Below are 25,052 nucleotides of genomic sequence, written 5' to 3' on the forward strand. Positions count from 1 at the left end.
TCTTCCTCATTTAAGGGTGAAGTACATACATAAATTACTAGAAATTTTTGGCAGAGAAGTTCTATTCATTCATTCATTCATTCATTCATTCATTTATATCAGCATAAACCTACAAATATATTTTTTAAAATATTTTGGGATATATCCCCAATACTACTTAATTTATTTTATTGTAAAAATTATGTCATAATTGACCTCTGGGACCTCTCAGTGTCCCTTTGGCATACTCCCATCATTGTAGGAGTTTGGGGCAGTTGGGGGAGGGTGTCTTTTTTGTTTGTTCTTTGTTTTAATTTTGTGTTTTAGCTTTTTCTTTGATATTCTGATGTTACAAGATGCTCTATACTCATCTTCTATATTTCCAGCCCCAGGCCTAGGTTCAGGAGCTTCTGTTTCTCCATGGAGTCTTAGTTCCTTTGACTGGAGAATGTATTAGAAACCGAAATCCAGATGTGCTCATTGTTGTCAGGTGTAAGTGTTTTCTTTTCTTAAGCCCTCTCAACTGACAGAGTAAGAAAATATATGTGTGTTTACAAATGCATGTGTCTATAGAAGTTTTTCCATGTGAGAATCTGTATCTATATTTAAGCAAAGGTAGTAAATACTGATGTTTCCAATTCTAATCCATTATCAGATACATTAGTATATTCTTTTCCTCTTGGTTATTGTAGCCTCTCACTTCTCAGACCCCTTAGTTCCTTACCTGATTTTTTTTAAGGGGGGAGACTTCGATAGGAAAGTAGAAGGAGAGAGGGAGAAAGAGATGAGAAGCATCAACTCATAGTAGCTTCACTTGAGTTGCTCACTGTTTCTCTTTGCAACTTATGATTGCTTCTCATACCCGTCATGATTTTTTAAATTAGATACATTAAGATTTGTTTATTTACTTTTTAAACTTTTTAAAATTAATTTTAGAGACAGAGAAAGGGAGAGGAGGAGAGAGAGAAAAAGACATAGATGTGTTGTTACATTTATTCCTGCATTCACTGGTTGATTTTTTTATGTGCCCTGACCAGGGATCGAACCCACAGCCTTGGAGTATTGGGATGACACTCTAACCAACTGAGCTACCTGGCGTGGGTATTATTCACCTCTGTATCCCAATTTGTGATAGCTGAAAAACAAAAATACTTGATTTTTTGATGTGGAAATAATGTTAAAAATCAAAAGACGAAAGAGAAAATGGACTTACCTCAGAAATTCCTAAATGTAGTAATATTTCACTCTTACGTGGCTTTGTTAGAGAATAATATGTTCTGCATGTGTGATTTTTCCACATGACTTACCTTTTCAAATGCCAATTCTATTGGAACATTTTCAAGTATTTCTAAAATGACTACTTTCCCTGCCTTCTTAAATAGAGAATAACAAGTTTGACAATTCTTTCCTTCAAGACTCAGAATCATCATGACAAATGCCTAATTTACTATTTTGTAACTTATCTACTGCCATTTTTTTCTCATATTGAGTAGATTTTCTTCTAATATACTTCTCCCCATATACTAACCCCACTTGCTGCCTCAGTGTGTTGCATACTGATAATGAAAAAATATTTGTTTATACAAAGACATAAAATAAAAGTAAATAAGTTATTACACGAATAAAAACAAGATTTAGTGAGGTTTTTTTAATTATTATTTTCTTGACTCAAGTATTTTTTCATCATTTCAAATTTATGACCTATATTGTTGAAGTTTCCAGCAATGGGACCTCTGAACAAGGAAACTATTCCTGAGTTTAGAAAATATGTTGGAAATATGGAACCAGATATAGAAATATATATTTCTATGCATAGAAATATAGAACTGAATAACACAGCCTCCTTTCATATCATGATTTTAAAATCCTATTAACATTCTGAAATATTGTGGTCCAAAGACAAGTCATGTTATGTAGAATTTTCTTTTACTTTTAAAGGATTTTGATAATTCTACTGCTTTGGGGACACAATGAATGCATCAGACTTAACTCCATTAGGCTGGTCACATAGTATCAGTTGTTTGGAAATGGATTTTTAGTTCTCAGCTGCTTCATAGCTCAACTATCCAACTGAAAAATAAACTGAAATCGTATAGTAGGCTTGTTGTTAATGTTTATTTAGCTCTGTGGGAGATGTGAATGACACATGTACAAGAACATTAATTAGCGATATTTTTGCTGAGAAGCATAATGTCATGGAGCCATCTGGTGTGCCATTACTGGGAGGGTGATCTTGATGGATTACTCATTAAACTTTCAACACTTTGTTCTAAGACTGCCACTGGTCCTCCAGATTCTTATTAGATTAAAACTGTGCTGAGATTCAAGAGCAGCAGGACCACGGGGAAGTATAGCTTCTTGTTTATCACTAGCAACAAACAATTCAACCTTGCGAATATTACCACAGCCTACTGCAAGATCCCTTAGTGGCACTCATATCTTTTATATCACTACTGTCTTTCCTGTAATAAAATACCTACAACAGCCCACCTCTAAAGCTTATAAAAGTATTTGGAAAAAGACTTTGATCAATTACATAATCTTGGAAGAGCTGAACAAGCTCCTCCTCATCACAATGTAAACACCATTTGTTTCATATTTTTCATTCAGTACTATGTTTTTAATATTCTTTCTGTGTTATTTATTCATAAACTTACTTATTCACCTATTTAGCAAATACTGATTCAATAGCTACTTGTGCAATTGCTATACAAAGCTTATAGTCTTCAGTGACGCAGAAAATTCACTCCAATTTCTTGATTTTTCATCTAAGAATTTATGTGTTGCTAGAGGCCATATGACAGAACATGTAACTTCTATAATCTCTACCTCTCTGGATTACTACTTGATCAGTGACCTCAAAATCATTTTATAATATTTTTTTTCCTTTTCTTTTCAACTGAGAAGAGGAGAGATAAAGAAACAGACTCCAACATGTGCCCTGACCATGATCCATCCAGCAGCTCCTGTCTGAGGCCGATGCTCTGCCCATTTGTGGCCATGCTTGCAACCAAGCTATTTTTAGCTCCTGAGGCAGAGGCTCCATGGAGACATCCTCAGTGCCCAGGCCTGATGCACTTGAATCAATTGAGCCATGGCTGAGGGAGAAAAAGAGAGAGAAAAAGAGAAGGGGGAAGGAGAAGGGTGGAGAAGCAGATTGTCACTTCTCCTGTGTGCCTTGAACAGGAATCAAACCCAGGACATCCACACACTGGGCTGACATTCTACCACTGAGCCAACTAGTAGGGCCATTTTATAATATTTATTAGAAGTTCAGTCCCCTTACATATCAAGTTAAATGGTTTGATTAAAACTCTATGTCTGAAGTACATGTGAGCCATATAGAAACTAAATTTTGATCTTATTGATAGCCGTGTGTGTGTGTGTGTGTGTGTGTGTGTGTGTGTGTGTGTGTGGCTACTGAATTCTAGGCATTTTGGAAATTTATCAAAACCAGTTTTTCCCATTAATAAAACAAGGGAGCATAAATATCTCTTGGCAGGGCAGTGACAGAGTTTATACCATCAAATCAAACAAAAATAGAATGTTATCTATTCCAATAAAAAAAGAGGTAAAAGGTACTAGATCATTCACTGTCACTTTTATCAGCAAACATCTATGCAGGTCTAATTGTGGTGGTGCTTCCTGCAGAAAACCTGCAGACATGCACCTGGCCCTTTCTAAAGGTGTGATTCTATCATAGAGTTGATATTTAATAGATGCTTGAGGTAAGAGCATGCTAATGTTCATTCGCTTCTGATGTATTTACTTCCCTACCTTTACTTTACATTTTTCTAATCCTCATAGTCACTTTGTCATTCGACTGTTTTTGTTGTCTTTGTTTTTAGTCACACTCTGTTATATGCTTAGAATCCAGAAGCTCTTTACTATTTATCTTTCTGAGCATCTTATTTTTTCTTTCTTGCATCTGTACTCTGCAAACTTCCTCCTGTGCTGTAATTCAATTTCTCTTTTCTGGAAAAGAGTGATAGTAATAGTTTCCTAGGCCATAGACTGCTGGGAATAAAATGAATGAAGTTGGCTATAACAAGTTGGGTGGGCGACCTGATTTTGACATCCTAAAGTAACTATAATACATTTTCTACCCAGTGCTGCCCGACAGAGCAGCCAGGGACTCAGGCTAAGACCAAGGCTACAAGTACCTGCTCACTGATATGGGCCAGCAACCTTCAAAGATCTTCTTACCATTTTAATTTTATAGATAATCCACACAAAAAGAAGATAGGAATAGCTGGTGCTATTTAGGATTGCCAGCTTCCCTCCCTCAGCCTAATTAAAGGCAAATTTATAGAAGTGGATTTTCTTAGGATACCTTGGAGAAAGTAAAAGTCATTCAGTATGTAAATCATGAAGCACAATAGCTACTATTTATGAAGTATCTACTATGCACAAGGCACCACTCCAATTTCTTTACATAGATTCTTACTTGATTCTCATACCAACCCTGCAAGGTGGCTTTGTTAACTTTTATTAATAGGCACAGAAAATTTAAGTAACTAAAGCTAGTGGGTATCTCAGAGGTGGTTTTTCCCCCTTCCTGAAACATCCCACTAGCTATAGAGTTTTAGTAAGAATCATAAAATATGTTAGTATATATTTGTAGGCAACACAGGCTGTGAGAAGTCATTGACTTTGAATTAAAAGGTGTGGAAATAATGAAAAAAATTACATATAGATATATAATTGATGAAAAAATAATCCCTGGTAGAAAAAGATCATTCTGTGCAGGAAGGGACCTGATTGAGCGTGTGGAGAAGATGACTGAGACAACTAATAACCATCTTTCAAAGACATGACTAAGAGGATGATTGACAGTTGTTCTTTATTATTCACAAGAACAATGCAGTGAAAGGCTGGAAGTAGAAGTTACAAATTAAAATGTTTGAAAGATATTATATAACAATTAAAAAGGGTGTCATAGTAACACATAACTGAAAAAAATAACTATTATTCACATAGAAGGGAAAGGGGGAGGTTTTCATGTTTAGCTTAGCAGCTTGTTGACTCAGTACCGCAAGAGTGTCTAAGCTCCTCATTATTAATAGATCCACATAGTTCTGGAACTACTGTGACAATCCTAAGGAACCGTTTTTACTACTTGTCTAAGAATCAGAAATAAATCTATCAATAAATTGTGTATAAAGATATAGCAATATAAAGAAATTAACTTTTTTGTATTTTCTATATACATATATGCTCATGTTAGAATAAAAAATTATGTTGCACAGATTTATATTGTCTAGACTTCACATCAGAAAACTTATCTTAGCCCTGCACAAATACAGTAATAACTCTGTTGATCATATTTCATTAATCCTTTATTGAAAGAAACTGTTGGCTGCTATAGACAGAATATGACAATTACAGTATTATGTTCTAACTCCCTGCATACTGGCAAAATATGTTTTCAGTGTCAAATAAGCCTCCTAGTGTCCTAGTCTATATCTAGGATACTGTATGTTAAACAGTAAAAGCTAGAGCAGTTTGGACAATTACAGGACTGTAGGCTCACTTACTGTAGCAGAAATGGTTCTAGATGCCTTAACATTCCCTGTTAGCATCACATAATAATGATCCACTAGAAAAAACGCTGATAGTATTTGATATTTGTGGTACAAGCCAGGAGATAATGCAAATGGAAACACTTTTAAAAGTTTAAAGTATTATATAAATGCCCAATAGAATTGTTTGTAGATGAGTAGATAAACATGAATATATAGCAAATTATGTCCCATCTGTAAAATGAAGGAGTCAGATTCTGTGATTTCAGAATAATCTCCCAATTTCAAAGTTCCATGACTTTATGTACTTGTGGGCTGGCCATCACAGGGTGAGGTTAGTCACTACACAGTGATTACTGGAAACCAGAGCCTTCTGAGTCCTTCATGTAAAATAGCTGAACAAAGAAGAAGGAAAAAGTACCAACCAAGATTTTTTTTGGATGCAAGAATATTTTCCAAAGGAAATATGATGAAACTCTACACTACTATAAATTCATACTTTAAAAAAGTGTTCATGACCCTGGCTGGTTGGCTCAGTGGTAGGCGTCAGCCTGGCGTGCGGGAGTCCCAGGTTCGATTCCCAGCCAGGGCACACAGGAGAAGCGCCCATCTGCTTCTCCACCCCTCCCCCTCTCCCTCCTCTCAGTCTCTCTCTTCCTCTCCCCCAGCCAAGTCTCCACTGGAGCAAAGTTGGCCTGGGCGCTGGGGATGGCTCTATGGCCTCTCAGGCACTAGAATGGCTCTGGTTGCAACAGAGTGATTCCCCAGATGGGCAGAGCATCGCCCCCTGGTGGGCATGCCAGGTGGATCCCAGTCGGGCGCATGCGGGAGTCTGTCTGACTGCCTCTCAGTTTCCAACTTCAGAAAAATACAAAAAATAAAAATTGAATTAAAAAAGTAAAAAAAATTTAAAAAGTGTTCATCTTTTTGTTGTTTATTTTCATGAAACAGTGGAGGCCCTCCATCTGGGAACATTAATGGCTGCCCACGGCTACTTCTTTCCGATCTCAGACCACGTCCTCACTCTCAAGGATGACGGCACCTTTTACCGGTTCCAAGTAAGTAAGTTTAATGAAATATCCTTTAGCTGTAAAAGAGACGTCTGTATTTTGTTTAATTGTTTCTACAGAAAATTTGAAAATCATGACATTTGAATTAGACGAGTTAGAAACAAATTGTTAAATTTAAGACCTAAGCAATAAACAAAGAAAGATGGAGTGGGCTTAGTTAAGATGACTTGTGAGAGCTAAATTCTATGATGACTAAAGTTATATTTTATATGAAAGGTTTGAGAGGAATTCAGAGTAACTTAATGGAATTCAGGGAGATAAAAGAGTTTTTCATCTCTTAAGTTACATCTTTAGCTACTAAGTTTATGGTACTCTGGACCCCAGCTGTAATCTAGAACCATCTTCAGTCCAAGCAAACTTTCATAGAATGCTTGAAGTTCCAGGGCAGAATTTAGCAAATTAAACAAATCCTCTACATGTGGGTATCTGAGGTCCTTCTACAAGTCTATGAAGACTGATATGCATGATACTTTGTGTATCCATATTCGTCTGAAATAAGAGGGCACAACAGATAATTTTCAAACTGACAAGAGTCCTTCTAAGTCATTTTTCTAATGAGACAGGGCACTGTTATGCCAGCAGATTGTAGACTCTGCTTTAAGTCACTGAATATGCAATTGACACTTGAGTTCACAATGATTTATCTCAAATGTATTCTGCATTTCATTAAACATCACAATTTATTAATGACTGAGTAGTGGATTCTAGCCTATAAATTAAGACACATAAAACACCAGTGTTCAGCCCTGGCCGGTTGGCTCAGTGGTAGAGCGTCAGCCTGGTGTGCAGGAGTCCCGGGTTTGATTCCCGGCCAGGGCACACAGGAGAAGCGCCCATCTGCTTCTCCATCCCTCCCCCTCTCCTTCCTCTCTGTCTCTCTCTTCCCCTCCCGCAGCCAAGGCTCCACTGGAGCAAAGTTGGCCCGGGCGCTGAGGATGGCTCTGTGGCCTCTGCCTCAGGTGCTAGAATGGTTCTGGTTGCAACAGAGTGATGTCCCAGATGGGCAGAGCATCACCCCCTGGTGGGCATGCCGGGTGGATCTTGGTTGGGCGCATGCGGGAGTCTGTCTGACTGCCTCCCCGTTTGCAACTTCAGAAAAATACAAAAACAAACAAACAAACAAACAAAAAACCAGTGTTCAGACTCTAGCTTAATCCCTTGTTGGTATTCTTAGAGGATTCTCTTCATTGTCCAACTTTCAGATATTGGAGTGTTCTTCTCACTTGTTACGAATATTACTAGATCTTCTAAATCGAAATCAACAGCTGAATAGTAATTTGGGTGCCTAAGAACTTGCTTGAGAAAACTGAGAACAAGGAAGAGACTATGTTTTTAAAAGCGTTCTCAGATATCTTGTCCCCTTGGGGACATCTGTCTCATGTTACTTCCTTTTGTCTGTTTTATCCAAAGTAAATAATCATAAGACTTTTTGCACTGAGCAGTTAAGAGATAAAACAATTTCCTAAAATTGTGATATTGACCTAGGTATTCAAGCAATTTAAATTATCTAATTTTAAAAGGCTTTAAAATAATGGAAGTTTATCTATTATATGGTTAAACTTAAAGTAATAGTAGCTTAAAACAGCATATTAAGTTAGAGTAACTTGGGTTCCTAAGGTTAACATTTTAATAAATAAAAGTTATTCGTGATTAGCAAATTGCTTATGTGCTACTAACATTTTTTGATTTTTAAAGGAGTTACTTTACAATTGCAGGATAACATTTTTCATATATTATTTTCTTATAAAATTTTTACACAGAGACTATAAGTAAACTGCTAGTAACCTCTTAATAAAATTCTCACAATTCTGAATAAAAGGTTTTGGTTTTGTTTTTTAATAAAAATAGAAATTTTTATCCATACTCACAATATTACAAGTGAAACAATGCATGTATAAAAGAGTATATCTATAAAAGAAGCATTGATTATAGTTAATCTCTTGAGAATGATCTATATCAAAATTATTTCTTAAACCATTTCAGGCCTCGGCCAGGTGGCTCAGTGGATAAAACTTTGTCCTGGTGTGCCAAGGTCACAGGTTCAATACCCGGTCAGGACACGTGTGCAAAGCATTCAATGAACGCACAATAAATGGAACAACTAAGGGAAATGAGTTGATGCTTCTCTGTCTCTCTCTCTCTTCCTCTAAAGTCAATGGAAAAATGTTTTTAAAAACATAAAACTAGTTCAGGCATGGCCCAAAGTTAATGATGGTGGCTTCAATTGGCATAATTTGCAGACTTTAATTCTACAAATTTAGCATGCTCTACTAATTTCTCTGACTTAAATTAGTAGGCAAACAAGGTTTAAATATCTTCATCTTGCTCATGGGTCAAATGAGCAAAGCTGGGAATGGACTACCATTTTTTTCTGGAGAAAAGGAGACTTTTTAAAAACAAATTAAGACACCTTTTTCACCTAGTCCCCCAAACCTGGCTACCATCAATCTGTTCTCTAGATCTATGAGTCTGTTTCTGTTTGGGGTTTTTTTGTTTGTTTTTTCTGTTCTTTAGATTCCACATGTAAGTAAAATCATATATTTGTTTTTCTTTGACTGACTTATTTTACTTAGCACAATTCTCTTTAGGTCCAAACATGCTGTTACAAGTGGTAAGATTGTATTCTTTTTTAGAGCTGAGTTATATTGAATTAAGTACAAAATGGTAGTTACAAAATAGTCATGGGAATGTAAAGTACAGCATAGGGAAGAACTACATATGGATACTTGAAATATCAGTGGAAACACTTTGTAAAGTACAATATATTATTGTCTAATGTCTAGGCTGTACACCTGAAACTAATACAAAATAATATTGAATATAAATTGTAACTGAAAAATAAAATAAGTGGAGAGACATACTGTGTCCTGGATTTAAAAAAAACAACGACAAATTAAGACAAAGCAAGGGAATGGGTGTGAATGATAAATGAAACATTACTAGGTAGAGGCAGGAGGTTATATAGTACAGTGTGCCTAGACAGCTGACAGACTATTATATGATATGTTTGTAAATCCAATGATCATCAAATCTTAAAATCATGATTTAAAAAACAAAACAAACAAAAAAAGAAAAGTCAAGAAAAGCTGAATTCCTGCTATAATATCTACTAAGGCATTAATCAGTCTTTATTTAAATGGTTCTAATAATAGAGTACATATTATTGTTCATTTTTTGAATCAGTTCCAAGAATCAGAAAGTTCTTTATTTCATGGAACTGAAATTCAACTCCTCAGAATGGTTTTAGAAATCAAGAATTAAAATGAAAAACTTGTAATTTCATGTTTATAATTCTTCCAGTGAATGACTGAGATTCTAACCATCATTAAGAATCTTAAAAAGCGGCCCTGGCCGGTTGGCTCAGTGGTAGAGCGTCGGCCTGGCGTGCAGAAGTCCCGGGTTCAATTCCCGGCCAGGGCACACAGGAGAAGCGCCCATCTGCTTCTCCACCCCTCCCCCTCTCCTTCCTCTCTGTCTCTCTCTTCCCCTCCCGCAGCCAAGGCTCCATTGGAGCAAAGATGGCCCGGGCGCTGGGGATGGCTCCTTGGCCTCTGCCCCAGGCACTAGAGTGGCTCTGGTCGCAGCAGAGCGATGCCCCGGAGGGGCAGAGCATCACCCCCTGGTGGGCAGAGCGTCGCCCCCTGGTGGGCGTGCCGGGTGGAACCCGGTTGGGCGCATGCAGGAGTCTGTCTGACTGTCTCTCCCCGTTTCTAGCTTCGGAAAAATACCAAAAAAAAAAAAAAAAGGAAAGAAAGAATCTTAAAAGCTTCAGGGTATGAGTTTGAGACAAACAGAAGTCTAATTTAATTTCATTGTCATACAACAATATGTAAATTTGTCTCAATTTCTAGTACATTTTTAACCAAGTGGTTTTTGTATTAATGTAAACTTGCAATTCTCTAATTATTCTCTCTTAGCTAATTGAAATTAAGATCTGACATGATTTTCTAAGTCCCTTTTGTAACTTTCCTCACATTAATAATTTTCAACAAAGATTATTAAGAAATCACTGGACAGTTTTAGATCTGTTTTATCATAGCTAAGAAAATCAACACTCATACATTACAAATGGCCTAAAGTCTATAAGAACTATAAAAGTATATATTTTAATTCCAGAAAACTATAAGGCTTTGCTTTTTATTAAATTACATTCTACTATAAACCAAAACACTTTTCCTAAGAAAAATCATATAATATTAGTGAAGAATATTGGTTTTTGACATTTCCTTGTGGTACTACAGAATACAGTAGTTTCATTCTTTTATTTTTACATTCAAGAAATTCTCACTAAATGATAAAAAATAAAGAAAGAAAATTTGTAAGAATGCAGCAAGAATACCTTGTAGTGTCAAGGGAAATTAGTATACATCTGACCAACATGAGTAGAATAGGTATTCTATAAGTTAGGTAAATTGATATGTGCATGCTTACACACACACACACACACACCCAAATAAAACAATTCACAAGGAATAATGAGTTCTGCAAGAAGTTAGCTCAATAGCAGCCCACATGAAACCAAGATTTTAATTACTTTGTTCTCCTGTGGTTTTTCTAGAATCCTTACCCAATATTATTTCTAAGAAATCAAATCCTCAAAGATTCATCTCACATGAGCTCAGATGGTACTCAGGTGAAGAGGTGGTCTTGATATCCTCCTTGTCTAATGGTTCAACCTTTCCCCCCCTAAATTTCTGCTGCCATTTTGTTCACATGTGTACAAAACTAATATTAGCAATTGGCAAGAATGACTGGAGAGGAAATTAAACCCTCCTGGGAGTCCTTGAGCAGCTTCGAATGCTTTCCCCAGAAACAAACAGTTCTCCCCAATTACCCTTGTCCCCGTCTTCAGAATCCCTTTTCTAGAAGGTAGAATTATCAACTAGGTAATCAGGGATTACCCAAATCTGCTTGTTACACACAGATAGTTATATAATTGACTAATAAATATAATTAAGTCCACAAGGCTGACGTTTGCAGTCACTATTCCATTGGGTCCTAGAGCATCATCACTTAAAAAAAACCCAGAATTTTATAGAGTAGACAAATGGTCATTGAACTTTCTCATGGTCTGGAGCCAATTATATCCAGCTAGCAGAAATAGAAAAGCCCTTTTAGAAAATATAAAATGTTGATGATGACAATATGGTTTTCCTGACCTGCCATTTTGTTTGTAGTTTTGTCAGTCAGTTTCTAGAATTTCACAGAATCAGGTTTCAGACTGTTGTTAATCACATCAATCAACTAAAACATTATAAGTTAAAAATTATCTCTGCTTTGTACAGTTTAAAAATTTAGAGCAATAGACTCTTCTTAAGAAAATATTTTGGCCCTGACTGGTTTGCTCATCAGACCCATGTGTGAAAGTCCCAGATTTGATTCCTAGTCAGGACACACAAGAGAAGTGACCATCTGATTCTCACCTCCTCCTCCTCATCCCCTTGTGCTTCCCCTCCAGCATTCATGGCTCAAATGGTTTGAGCAAAGTTGGCCCTGGGCACTGAGGATGGCTCCATGGCCTCACCTCAGGCACTAAAATAGCTTGGTTGCTGAGCAACATCCCCAGACGGGTAGAACATCACCCAGTAGGGAGCTTGTCAGGTGGATCCCAGTCAGGGTACATGTGGGAGTGTGTCTTTGCCTGCCTGCCTCTCTCACTTAATGAAGAAGAAGAAGATGAAGATGATGATGAAGAAGAAGAAGAAAAGGAGGAGGAGGAGGAGGAGGAGGAGGGAGAAGGAGAGGGAGAAGAGGGAGAGGGAGAGGGAGAGGGAGAGGGAGAGGGAGAAGGAGGAGAAGGAGAAGGAGAAGGAGAAGGAGAAGGAGAAGGAGAAGGAGAAGGAGAAGGAGAAGGAGAAGGAGAAGGAGAAGGAGAAGAAGCATTTTTTAGTGAGGGGGGAAAGTTGTATTAATCTGGAAGTTAAGAGCTGCAGTATATAATTAATAGAGCCAAGCAAATGATTACCAGACCCTAGGGAAAGAGTTTGACTCAGGGTTGGGACTTTGGATCTATTGACATCAATAGTGAGATATTCTAATCATAGAAAACAATTTGTTATATATAAACATGTTATATTTCTTTTTTTTTTTTTTTTTTTTTTTTGTATTTTTCTGAAGTTGGAAATGGGGAGGCAGTCAGACAGACTCCCGCATGCGCCCAACCGGGATCCACCCGGCATGCCCACCAGGGGGCGATGCTCTGCCCAGCTGGGACGTCGCTCTGTTGCAACCAGAACCATTCTAGCACCTGAGGCAGAGGCCACAGAGCCATCCTCAGCACCCGGGCCAACTTTGCTCCAATGGAGCCTTGGCTGCGGGAGGGGAAGAGAGAGACAGAGAGGAAGGAGAGGGGGAGGGGTGGAGAAGCAGATGGGCACTTCTCCTGTGTGCCCTGGACAGGAATCGAACCCGGGACTCCTGCATGCCAGGCCAATGCTCTACCACTGAGCCAACCGGCCAGGGCCTAAACATGTTATATTTAAACATGAGTCTTGCTGAATATAATACTCTGCTTTCAATCTTTGTAGGTTTAAATTTTTTGTTTGGGTAATGCAACCAAACCTTTTACTGTTATGTCAGTGGACAAAATTGCAGAAAATATAGGACCTTTTAAATACCTGCTGGTGCTGCACATATTTGGGGGCTGAATGATCATTCAGCAAAGTGAATGTAGAAAAAAAACCTTATGATGCCTCTCTGGATACCTTTTCTAAATTACAAACATATTTTTAGTGAACTATTCTAGGTAATGCTAAATATAAACACAGCTTATAAACAAAAATCTTTTTTAATTGTTCGTGTGTCTAACCTGGTTTTCCACTTCTTTTCATTCCACAGACACCCTATTTTTGGCCTTCAAATTGTTGGGAGCCAGAAAACACCGACTATGGTTAGTGCTTTATCTCATTTTATTTTTGGCTGGATAAACATGTACGTGCATTTTATTGCTTTGTCACTGGAAAAAGAAAATACAATTTTCAGTGTAGGACTAATATTTCTAACATTGAATTTATGAATGGCCTTTTTTTTCTCTTGGAAAGATCTCAAAGCTGGTGGAAACTCTTTCCATGGTATAATGTCCATTGAGACTATTTAAGAAAAATAGAATATCTTCTGAATAGGATAAAGAGCTATGAACAAGCTTTAAACCAAACGCTATGATTATTTTTCTATAGCACATTGCAGCTCAGAGGGCTAGAGTTCTAGCTCACCTCTTCCACTAGGCTGTGTGAATTGTGGTAAGTTCATTGACACTCTGAGGTTTAATTTTTCTCACTATTATATGGCATCCTATGACTCTGTAAATGGAAAGTTGTAGTAAACATGAAGAAACCAACTACAAGCAAAGAAAAGTTACAATAAAAAATTTAAAGTAACTTATCAAGTCCAGTCAACTTAGAATTAACTTGATTCAATAATCATGATCTTTTTACCCAAGAACAAGAAACATTTAAATCCAAGCCAATTAAAATGGAGTCAGGAATGGACTGTCCCAGGTATATCTGCTTCAATAGAATAAATAAAGCTTGTAATGAGGGCTGGAAGCCAAGACACAGGATGCTTAAGAGAACTGTGAAAAGAAGTAGGGACAGTAAAAGCAGTAGCAAACTGAAACAGAAGCCAGGCATAAGATGATGACTAGTATCCTAGTATCTCCATGCATATACATTGCACACTGAGATTCTTAAAAATGAGTACACACTGACCAGTGCCATAGGCTGGCTCCTTCTGAGGGCTGAATATTCAATGTCCAAATGGGATTTTAACCAAAATAAACTGAAATGTCTAATAAAGACAGGAGCTGACCTTGTACCTGTAAGACTCACCTTACCCCAATTCTAACACTGTTGGGAAATGTCTTTATTTAATATTTTTATGTCTTGTTAATTTTTTGCATTAATTTTAATTTTGTCAAAACTGCATTAAATATTTTTTTCTTGATTACTGAGTTTTGGGGCACTCCTTTAACCTTTGCCACTTAGGCAGGTGCCTAGGTCATCTCATTGTAATGGTAATGCAACTGAAACCAACTCATGACAATCACACAGAGATATGTCCTCAACATAAAGACCTTTGAACAATGAAAATTGTCTAGAATTTTTCATTATCTTGTAGGATGATGATTTTTGCCTCAGAAAATATTCAGCCAAAGGCATTTTTGTTCTCCAGGTTTTCAGGCTCTGGACAGAAATGACAGTTAAGGGACTCTAAAGAAACTAAACAATATTGATTTTCACTGGTCAAAACTATGCTAAAATAATGTTTAAAATTAATAAATCTTTCATAGAGATGAGAGAGCAGCAAAAAAACAAACAAAAAACCCCAAAAAGTAGTGTTCCTAGTTGAGTGTTTAGTAAAATTCACTAAAGAAATCATTTGATCAGTGTGTTCAGATTTTCTATATCTTTTTTTCTGGGTTTTTTGTTTGTTTGTTTGTTTTATTAATTTTAATGGGGTGACATTGACAAATCAGGGTACATAGGTTCAGAGAAAACATCTCCAGGTTGTTTTGACATTTGATTATGTTGCATACCCATCACCCAGAGTCATATGGTCTTCCGTCACCTTCTATCTGGTTTTCTTTGTGCCCCTCCTCTACCCCCACCCCCCCTTCCCCTCTCCCCCTCCCATAACCACCACACTCTTGTCTATGTCCCTGAGTCTCATTTTTATGTCCCACCTATGTATGAAATCATATAGTTCTTATTTTTTTCAGATTTACTTATTTCACTCAGTATAATGTTACCAAGGTCCATCCATGCTGTTGTAAATGATCCGATGTCATCATTTCTTATGGCTGAGTAGTATTTCATAATATATATGTGCCACATCTTCTTTATCCATTCTTCTATAGAAGGGCTTTTTGATTGTTTCCATGTCTTGGCTACTGTGAACAATGCTGCAATGAACATGGAGCTGCATGTGTCTTTACATACCAGTGTTTTTGAGTTTTGGGGGTATATACCCAGTGGAGGGATTGCTGGGTCATAAGGTAGTTCTATTTACAGTTTTTTGAGGAACCACCATACTTTCTTCCATAGTGGTTGTACTACTTTACACTCCCACCAACAGTGAATGAGGGTTCCTTTTTCTCCACAGCCTCTCCAACACTCGCTATTACCTATCTTGTTGATAATAGCTAATCTAACTGGTGTGAGGTGGTATCTCATTGTAGTTTTGATTTGCATTTCTCTAATAGGTAATGAAGATGAGCATGTTTTCATATATCTGTTGGCCATTTGTATTTCTTCCTGGGAGAAGTGTCTGTTCGTGTCCTCTTCTCATTTTTTTATTGGATTGTTTGCTTGTTTGTTGTTGAGTTTTATGAGTTCTTTGTATATTTTGGATATTAGGCCCTTATCTGAGCTATTGTTTGAAAATATCATCTCCCATTTAGTTGGCTGTCTGTTTTGTTGTCAGTTTCTCTTGCTGTGCAGAAGTTTCTTAGTCTGATGTGGTCCCATTCATTTATCTTTGCCTTCACTTCCCTTGCCTTTGGAGACAAATTCATAAAGTACTCTTTATAACCAAGGTCCATGAGTTTAGTACCTATGTTTTCTTCTATGTAATTTATTGTTTCAGGTCTTATATTAATATTTATATTTAGGTCTTTGATCCATTTTGAATTAATTTTAGTACAAGGGGACAAACTGTAGTTGAGTTTTATTCTTTTGCCTGTGGCCTTCCAGTTTTCCCAGCACAATTTGTTGAACAGGCTTTCTTTTTTCCATTGTGTGTTGTTGGCCCCTTTATCAATAATTATTTGACCATATACATGTGGTTTTATTTCTGGGCTCTCTATTCTGTTCCATTGGTCTGAGTTACTATTTCTCTGCCAATACCATGATGCTTTGATTATCGTGGCTCTATAATATAATTTGAAGTCAGGTATTGTAATGCCTCCATCTTCATTCTCTTTTCTTAGGATTGCTCTGGCTATTTGGGGATTTTTTATAGTTTCATATAAACCTGATGATTTTTTGTTCCATTTCTTTAAAAAATGACATTGGAGCCTGACCTGTGGTGGCGCAGTGGATAAAGCGTTGACCTGGAATGCTGAGGTTGTCGGTTCAAAACCCTGGGCTTGCCCAGTCAAGGCACATATGGGAGTTGAAGCTTCCTGCTCCTCCCCCCTTCTCTCTCTCTCTCTCTCTCTCTCTCTCTCTCTCTCAATCTCTCTCAATCTCTCTCTCTCTCCTCTAAAATGAATAAATAAATAAAAATAAAAAAATTAAAAAATGACATTGGAATTTTGATGGGAATTGCATTAAATTTGTATATCGCTTTGGGTAATATAGTCATTTTGACTATATTTATTCTTCCTATACAAAAACAAGGAATATTTTTTCATTTCATTATATCTTTTTTAATTTCCCTTAACAATGCTTTGTAGTTTTTATTATATAGGTCCTTTACATTTTTTGTTATGTTTATTCCTAGGTATTTTAATTTTTTTGTTGCAACCATGAAGGGGATTGTTTTTTTGAGCTCATTTTCTGATGTTTCATTGTTGGCATATAGGAAAGCAATGGACTTTTGTATATCAATTTTGTATCCTGTGGCCTTACTGTATTGGTTTATTGTTTCTAGTAGTCTTTTTGTGGAGTCTTTGGGGTTTTCGATATACAGGATCATATCATCTGCAAAAAGTGAAACCTTTACTTCTTTCTCAATATGAATGCCTTTTATTTCTTTCTCTTCTCTGATTGCTCTGGCTAGAACTTCCAGCACTACATTGAATAAGAGTGGAGAGAGTGGACAACCTTGTCTTGTTCCTGATTTTAGGGGAAAAGTCCTCAGTTTTGTGCCATTTAATATGATGTTAGCTGATAGTTTATCATAGATGGCCATTATTATGTTGAGATATTTTCCTTCTATACCCATTTTGTTAAGTGTTTTAAACATAAAATTATGTTGTATTTTATCGAATGCCTTTTCTGCATCTATAGATAAGATCATATGGTTTTTGTTCTTTGTTTTGTTGATATGGTGTATTATGTTAACCATTTTACATATGTTGAACCATCCTTGTGATTCTGGGAAGAATCCCACTTGATCATGATGAATTCTTTTTTTAATGTGTTGTTGTATTTGATTTGAAAATATTTTGTTTGGTATTTTAGCATCTGTATTCATTAGAGATAATGGTCTGTAGTTTTATTTTGTTGTCCTTGCCAGGTTTCAGTATGAGGGTTATGTTGGCCTCATAAAATGTATTTGGCAGTATTGCTTCTTCTTCAATTTTTTGGAAGACTTTGAGTAGAATAGGAACCAAGTCTTCTTTGAATGTGTGATAGAATTCACTACTAGTATAGCTGGCTGGCCCTGGACTTTTTTGGGAGGGAGGTTTTTGATAGTTGTTTCTAATTCCTCCCTGCTTATGGGTCTGTTTAGGCTTTCTACTTCTTCATGACTCAGTCTAGGAAGATTGTATTGTTCTAGGAATTTATCCATTTCTCCTATATTGTTAAATTTGGTGGCATGTAGTTTTTCATAGTATTCTACAATAATTCTTTGTATATCTATGATATCTGTGGTGATTTCTCCTCTTTCATTTTGGATTTTGTTTATATGAGTCCTTTCTCTTTTTTCCTTGGTGAGTCTTGCCAAAGGTTTGTCAATTTTGTTCATCTTTTCAAAGAACCAGCTTCCTGTTTTATTAATTTTTTCTATAGTTTTTCTATTCTCTATAGAAAATTTTTTCTATAGTTTTTCTGTTCTTTCTATTTCATTTATTTCTGCTTTGATTTTTATTATTTCCTTTCTTCGGCTGGTTTTGGGTTTTCTTTCTTCTTCTTCTTCTAGTTCCTTAAGATGTGAAGTTAAGTGGTTTACTTGGGCTCTCTCATGTTTTATAGGTCTGTAGTGATATGAACTTCCCTCTTATTACTGCTTTTGCTGCATCCCAGAAATTGTGATATGTTGTATTGTTATTTTTGTTTGCCTGTATATATCTTTTGATCCCTGCACTTATTTCTTCTCTGATCACTCATTTTTAAAAGTATGCTATTTAGTTCCCGCATTTTTGTGAGTTTGTTTACCTCTTTTTTGCAGTTGAATTCTAGTTTCAAGGCTTTATGATCAGAAAATACACTTGGTATAATATCAATCTTTCTGAATTTGTTGATGTTATTTTTGTGACCCAACATATGGTCAATTCTTGAGAATGTTCCATGTAAACTAGAGAAAAATGTACACTCTGGCCCTTTGCAATGAAATGTCTTATAGATGTCTATCATATTCAACTGTTCTAGTGTTTCATTTAAGGCCAATATTTCTTTATTGATTTTCTGTTTGGATGAACGATCTAGAGCTGTCAGCGGTGTATTGAGGTCTCCAAGTATGATCATATTTTTGTTGTTTTTTTGTTTTTAGGTCAGTCAGTAGCTATCTTATATATTTTGGTGCTCCTTGGTTTGGTGCATATATACACCAAACCAGAAGTGTTGTGTCTTCCTCATTCAATGTCCCCTTTATCATTATGAAATAGCCGTTTTTATCTCTGATTACCTTTGCTGTCCTGTAGTTAGCATTGTTAGATATGAGTATTGCTACACCTGCTTTTTTTTTTAGATGTTATTTGCTTGGAGTATTGTTTTCAAACCTTTCACTTTGAATTTGTTTTTATCCTTGTAGCTTAGGTGAGTTTCTTGTAGGCAGCATACAGTTGGATTTTCTTTTTTAATCCATTCTGCTATTCTGTGTCTTTTTATTGGTGAGTTCAATCCATTTACATTTAGTGTAATTATTGACATTTGAGGGTTTCCTATTGCCATTTTATATATTGCTTTCTAATAGTTTTGTATCTTGTTTGGTTCTTCTCTTTTATTTTTCTATCATTTGTTTTTGTTTGGTTGTAATACATACTTCTTTTCTCTGTTACTTTTTTTTCAAGCCATGTGCTTCTGTGGTGGTTTTTTCAGGGGTGGTTACCATTAAGTAATGGAAAGGATACATATCATGTTCATTATAGTACATTATCTCATGATTGCTTTTGCACTCCATCCTCCTTTATTAATCATTGTCCTCTCCCCTTTTTTGTTTCTTTGTCACAGATTAATCTTGTTTTTATTGTGTTCTTCTTGGAGCTTTTACTTATAGTTTTGTTTTGTTTTGTTCTTTGTGTCTGGTCGGAAAACCCCCTTTAGTATTTCCTGAAGTGGGTGTTTTCTGGTGATAAATTTCCTCATCTTTTCTGTATCTGTGAATGTTTTTATTTCTCCTTCGTATTTGAAGGATAACTTTGAGGGGTATAGTATTCTTGGCTGAAAGTTCCTCTCTTTCAGAACTTTAAATATTGGAGGCCACTTTCTTCTACCTTATAGAGTTTCTGCTGAGAAATCTGTTGATAATCTAATTAGCCTTCCTTTATATGTTGTATTCTTCTTTCTTTTTCCTGGCTGCTTTGAGAATATTTTCTTTGTCATTGGTTTGTGCCAATTTCATTATGATGTGCCTTGGCGTAGGTTTGTTAGGGTTAAGATAACTCAGTGTTGTGTTTGCTTCTTGAATTTGAGGCTTTAGTTCTTTCCAAAGACTTGGGAAGTTCTCATCTAGTATTTGTTTGAATATGTTCTCCATTACATTTTCTTTCTCTTCTCCTTCTGATATACCCATTATTCTTATTTTGCCCTTTCTGATGGAGTCTGACAATTCCTGTAGGGCTATTTCATTTTTTTTTAATCAGGAATCTCTCTCCTCTTCTCTCTGTAGTGCCTCTAGTTGCCTGTTTTCTATGTCACTAACTGTCTCCTCTGTCTGGCCTGTTCTATTGGCTAAACTTGTTACCTCATTTTTCAGTTCATGGATTGAATTTTTCATCTCTGTTTGATTCATTTTCATTGTTTCAATTTTTTTGTTGAAGTATTATTTCTGTTCATTGAATTGTTTTTTGAACTCCCTAAATTGCATTTCTGGGCTTTCTTGTATATCCCTGAGTATTATTAGGACTTCAATTTTAAATTCTCTGTCATTAAACTCCAAGGTTTCTAAGCTATTAAAATTTTTTTCTATACTTTTTCCCTCATCTATGTGAGCTACATCTCTGTCTTTTGTATCTATAATATTTGATTTTTTTTCTTTAATGGCATTTGAGAGTGGTATTCTTAATAACACTAATAAGAGTTGATAAAAAACTTTTCTTTGAGAAAATGCAGTGAAAAACTGAAAATTCTATTGTGCTAAGTGGAAGAAAAATATGTATAGCAGAGGGCCTGGGTTGGAGGGAAGTGACAAAGAGGCAAAAAATGAGGCAATAACCCACAAAATGCCACAAGGAAAAAAATCTGGATCGAAAATAATTTGTTTGTAAATGATGGTCAAATGACAGAAATAGTGTAAGAGAAAAGAAAAAGAGAAAAAATACAGTGAAAAATGAAAATTCTATTGTATTAAGTGGCAAAAAAAACTATAAAATGGAGAGCAGGAGTTGGGGGAAATGCTAAAAAGATAAAAAGCGAAGTAAAAGCACACATAATGCCACAAAGAAAAAATTTGAATCCAGAATAAACTAATTTGTTTGTGGGTGAGATTTGAATGAGAGAAAAAGTGAAAGAGAAAAGAAGAAACAAAAAGAGAGAGAGAAAAAAAATTAAGTTAAGCTTTTTGGAATGTAACACTCATAGAAAAAAAAAGAATGGAAAATGTAACACCTATGAGTAATAAAGTTCAAAATGAACAGAAAAGAATAAAACAGAAAAAGGATAAAATGACCAAGGTGGAAGGAAAATAAAAGATACAAAATACAAGAAAAAATGGAAAAGTTATAAAGACTGTGGATTTTTCCTGTTTTTGAGAAGTTATCTTCTTCCATTTTCTTTCTTCTCTCTCTTTTTGGCCGGTCACGCTGTACCCCAGGTTCTGCCCCTGTGGCACTCTTAGGCAGAGATTTGCTGTTGTGTTGCTATGGTGATGACATAAATTAAGGCCTCATGCCCATTGGTAGGCGGGGCTTGTTAGCATTTGCAGAGTCCAACAATGGGAGAGTTCTTTTTTCTGGAGCTGCTCCCCAAATCTCTCCTTGAACCAGCAGCCTGGTGACCCAGCTGTGAAGTTGCCCCAGCCACTGCCTGGAGAGCAAGAGGCTCTAAAAGCTGCCAAGTCCCCCCTTTATCTCCACTCAATGCAGGGTTCTGGGTAAGGCTTTGCCAGCCAGAGCCACCAGCAAAATCAGGCAGGGCTGGGAACTGATTGCCTTTCAGGTGTTTTTCTATGAGCCTCTGGGCATGTCTAGTATGCCTCAGCACTCTGCAGGTGTGCTTCCTGGAGGCTGTCTGCAAGCTGCCTGTGCGCCCTTCCCCCCACCACTTCTGCAGTTCTCTTCCCCAGGAGTGTGCTTTGTTAGCCTGTATGGCTGGCAGAGGTGCTGCGCCCAGACAGGTCTGGGTGTAGGGAAGCAGGCTTTATGCACTCCCCATGCGCTGTTGTTTGGAAGCCGGGATTATTCAGAAACTCTGGTCACAGCCCACACAGAGGGTCACTACTGACAGTCTCTGACTGAGCCCTTTCATCCGGGAACTCAGGCCCCCACACCCAAAGTGCCAGGTGGATCTACTCGCACACTGCCCATGCTCGCCAACCAGGATACCGGAGTAAACAAGGTGACTACTCGCCTACCTCTTCTAGGGTCTGCTGTTAGCATTAGCTCCATGTGGGTCAAGCTGCAGGCACACTCTCTCCTCAGCTTGAATGTCTCTGCCCTAGCCCAGCTTTTTCTGTGCCCCCAGCCCTCATTTTCTCTCAGTTCCAAGTGAAAGCAGCCCTTCCTCAGATCAGTGAGGAAAGCGGAATACTCTGTTCTCTTATTTCCTTCAGAGTGGATTATATAATCAGCCACCTTTTCGCCCAGTGGTACCCTTGTTTAATGTATGTGTATTTCAGATGCTTCTGAGATTGTTTTTCTGTCTCTAGTTGTTGAATTTGTTGAAGTCTCAGGGAGAGGTATTGGGAGCATTCCTCATGGCACCATTTCTCTGACATCACTAGATTTTCTATATCTTTATGACTCATTCTTTGTAGGTTGTATGTTTCAAAGAACTTATCCACTTCTTTAGGGTGTCAAATTTGTTGGCAAATAATTGTTTATTATGACATTTTTTATTTGTATGGTATCAGTTGTACCATTTTTTCTTTCATTTCTGATTTTTTTTAAATCCTCTCTTTTTGAGTGAGTGAGTCTTGGTGAGTCTTACTAAAAGCTTGTCAATTTTGCTTATCTTTTCATAGAACCAGCTCTTAGTTCATTGAAATTTTATATTGTCTTTTTGTTCTCTATTTCATTTATTTCTGCTATTATCTTTACTGTCTTCATTCCACTAACTTAGTGCTTCATTTGTTCTTCCTTTTCCAGTTTCTTGAAGTTTGAAGTTAGGTTGTTTATTTGAAATTTATCTTGTTTTTTTAAGATGGGCATTTATTACTATGAACTTTCCTCTAAAAACTACTTTGCTACATTCTATAAATTTTGGTATATTTACTTCTATTTTCATTTGTCTCAAGGTAATTTTTATTTCTCCTTTGATTTCTTCGATTGGTTGTTCAGTAGTATGTTGTTTAATCTCCACATATTAGTGAATTTTCTACTTTTTTCTAACAATTGATCAGAATAGATATTAATATGACTTTAATCTTCTTAAATTTATTAATACTTGATTCATAGCCTAACATGTGATCTATGCTGGAGAAGTATTTCATGTGCACTTGTGAAGAATGTGTAATCTGTTGCTTTTGGATGGAATGTTCTATATGTATCTCTTAATTGATCTTAACATATTTTTTAACATGTTGTTAAGGTTTTCTTACTGATTTTCTGTCTAGGTAACCTATCCCTTGATGAAAGTTGGATATTAAAGTACTCTATTATTGTATTGCTGTCTATTTCTCCTTTTAGGTTCATGTTAGGTAAATTACTTATTTCCATTTTATTAAGAGATTTTAATGAGATTTTATCTTATACTTTTGTTTGGAAAAATGTTCCTTTGTTTCTTTATTTCCCTTAACTCTCTCTGCATAAGAAATCTACAGTCTTGGAGAAAAAGATGGCAGCGAAGTAGGCAGATGCACAGACGCCCAGCTCTCACCATCAAACTGGAATACAAATCAATTTAGGAAAAATTAGCATGAAAAACCAACACTGAACTGCAAGAACAGCTCTCAAAAACCAAGGAGCAAAGAAGAAGCCACAACAATCCTGGTAGGGAACGCCTGAATCTCCTCTGCTTACAGGAACGGAGGGGGGGTGAGGCTGAGAGCCCAGAGGGGATCTCACACAGGGAAAGGAGCAGAAACTACTGCTCACAGCCACTTGCCTGGTGACCAGGGAGCGAGGTGTGTTGAAAAGACCAGCTTATCTCCCAAGTGGAAAGGACAGGGAGAGGGACAGACTGTGAGGGGCTAAGGAATGCAGGAAATGAACTAAAAAAGCTGACTCATCAATGCTGGAGGTGGCCATAGCTGGGGGAGGGACTGAACCTTTCACAAAACAGAGCTGAAATGCTTCCGGATCAGAGATCTCCGGATATCTATCCAGCTCCAATCAGCCCAACAAGACACAGCTGAAAACAAGAAGTGGGGAGGAGGGGCAGTAACTCAGGTCTCCATGGAGATCTGAGATACACCTCCCCCTACTGAAGCTGAAAAAAAACCCTGCCCCCAGTGAGATTAGTTGGTGGAAGAGACCTTCAGAGTCTCAGGTTATACCCACAGCATTCCTGGATACAGTTTCAAGGAAGCCCCCTGCTGAGATCAGTAAAAAAGACTATCACCTGTTAAAAAAAAACAACAAATCAAGACTTCAAAGCTGCCCAATTCCGAAAGTGGATTACAAATAATAACTGATACCAACCAAAGAAGACCTAGGAATAACACAACTGAAAACTGGAGGCAGACAACACCAAGCCTAGACTCAAACAACTCTACAAACAAAACACCAAAAATGAGAAGACAAAAAAGTGCAATCCAAATGAAACCTTCAGGAGATGAACTGAGTGATATAGAAATAATCAAACTTCCAGATGCGGATTTCAAAATAATGATTGTAAGGATGCTTAGGGGTCTTAGAACAATAATGGATGGTCATTATGAACACCTAAATAAAGAAATAGCAAGTATAAAAAAGAATCAGTCGGAGATAACAAATACAATATCAGAAATAAAGACCACAATGGAAGGAATTAAAAACAGGATAAATAGAGCAGAGGATTGAATTAGCGAGTTAGAGGACAACTAGAATGAAGGCATGAAAGCAGAGAAGAAACGAGAAAAGAGACTCAAAAAGTCAGAGAAAACTCTTAGAGAGCTCTGTAACAACATGAAGAGAAATAACATCCGCATCATAGGGGTTCCTGAAGAAGAAGAAAAAGAACAAGGGATAGAGACTTTGTTCAATCATATCATAGCTGAAAACTTCCCTAAATTAATGCAAGAGAAACTCTCACAAATCCAAGAAGCACAGAGGACTCCATTAAAGAGAAACCCTAAGAAA

At 36.8% G+C, this 25,052-nt stretch overlaps 1 protein-coding gene across 6 annotated transcripts in view; it reads left to right on the top strand.

The window, feature by feature from the left end:
• The window catches only part of RGS7 (regulator of G protein signaling 7), a 422,952-nt gene that overhangs the window by 297,500 nt on the left and 100,400 nt on the right, over positions 1-25,052 (top strand). For all 6 annotated transcript variants that reach the window (XM_066383468.1, XM_066383487.1, XM_066383510.1 and 3 more), the window contains 2 exons: positions 6,453-6,559; positions 13,409-13,460. In XM_066383468.1, coding sequence (XP_066239565.1) covers positions 6,453-6,559; positions 13,409-13,460 — 159 coding nt within the window. The remainder of the gene's footprint in view (positions 1-6,452; positions 6,560-13,408; positions 13,461-25,052) is intronic.

The sequence above is a fragment of the Saccopteryx leptura genome, chromosome 1 (genome assembly GCF_036850995.1).
Source record: "Saccopteryx leptura isolate mSacLep1 chromosome 1, mSacLep1_pri_phased_curated, whole genome shotgun sequence".
Classification (NCBI taxonomy): domain Eukaryota; kingdom Metazoa; phylum Chordata; class Mammalia; order Chiroptera; family Emballonuridae; genus Saccopteryx; species Saccopteryx leptura.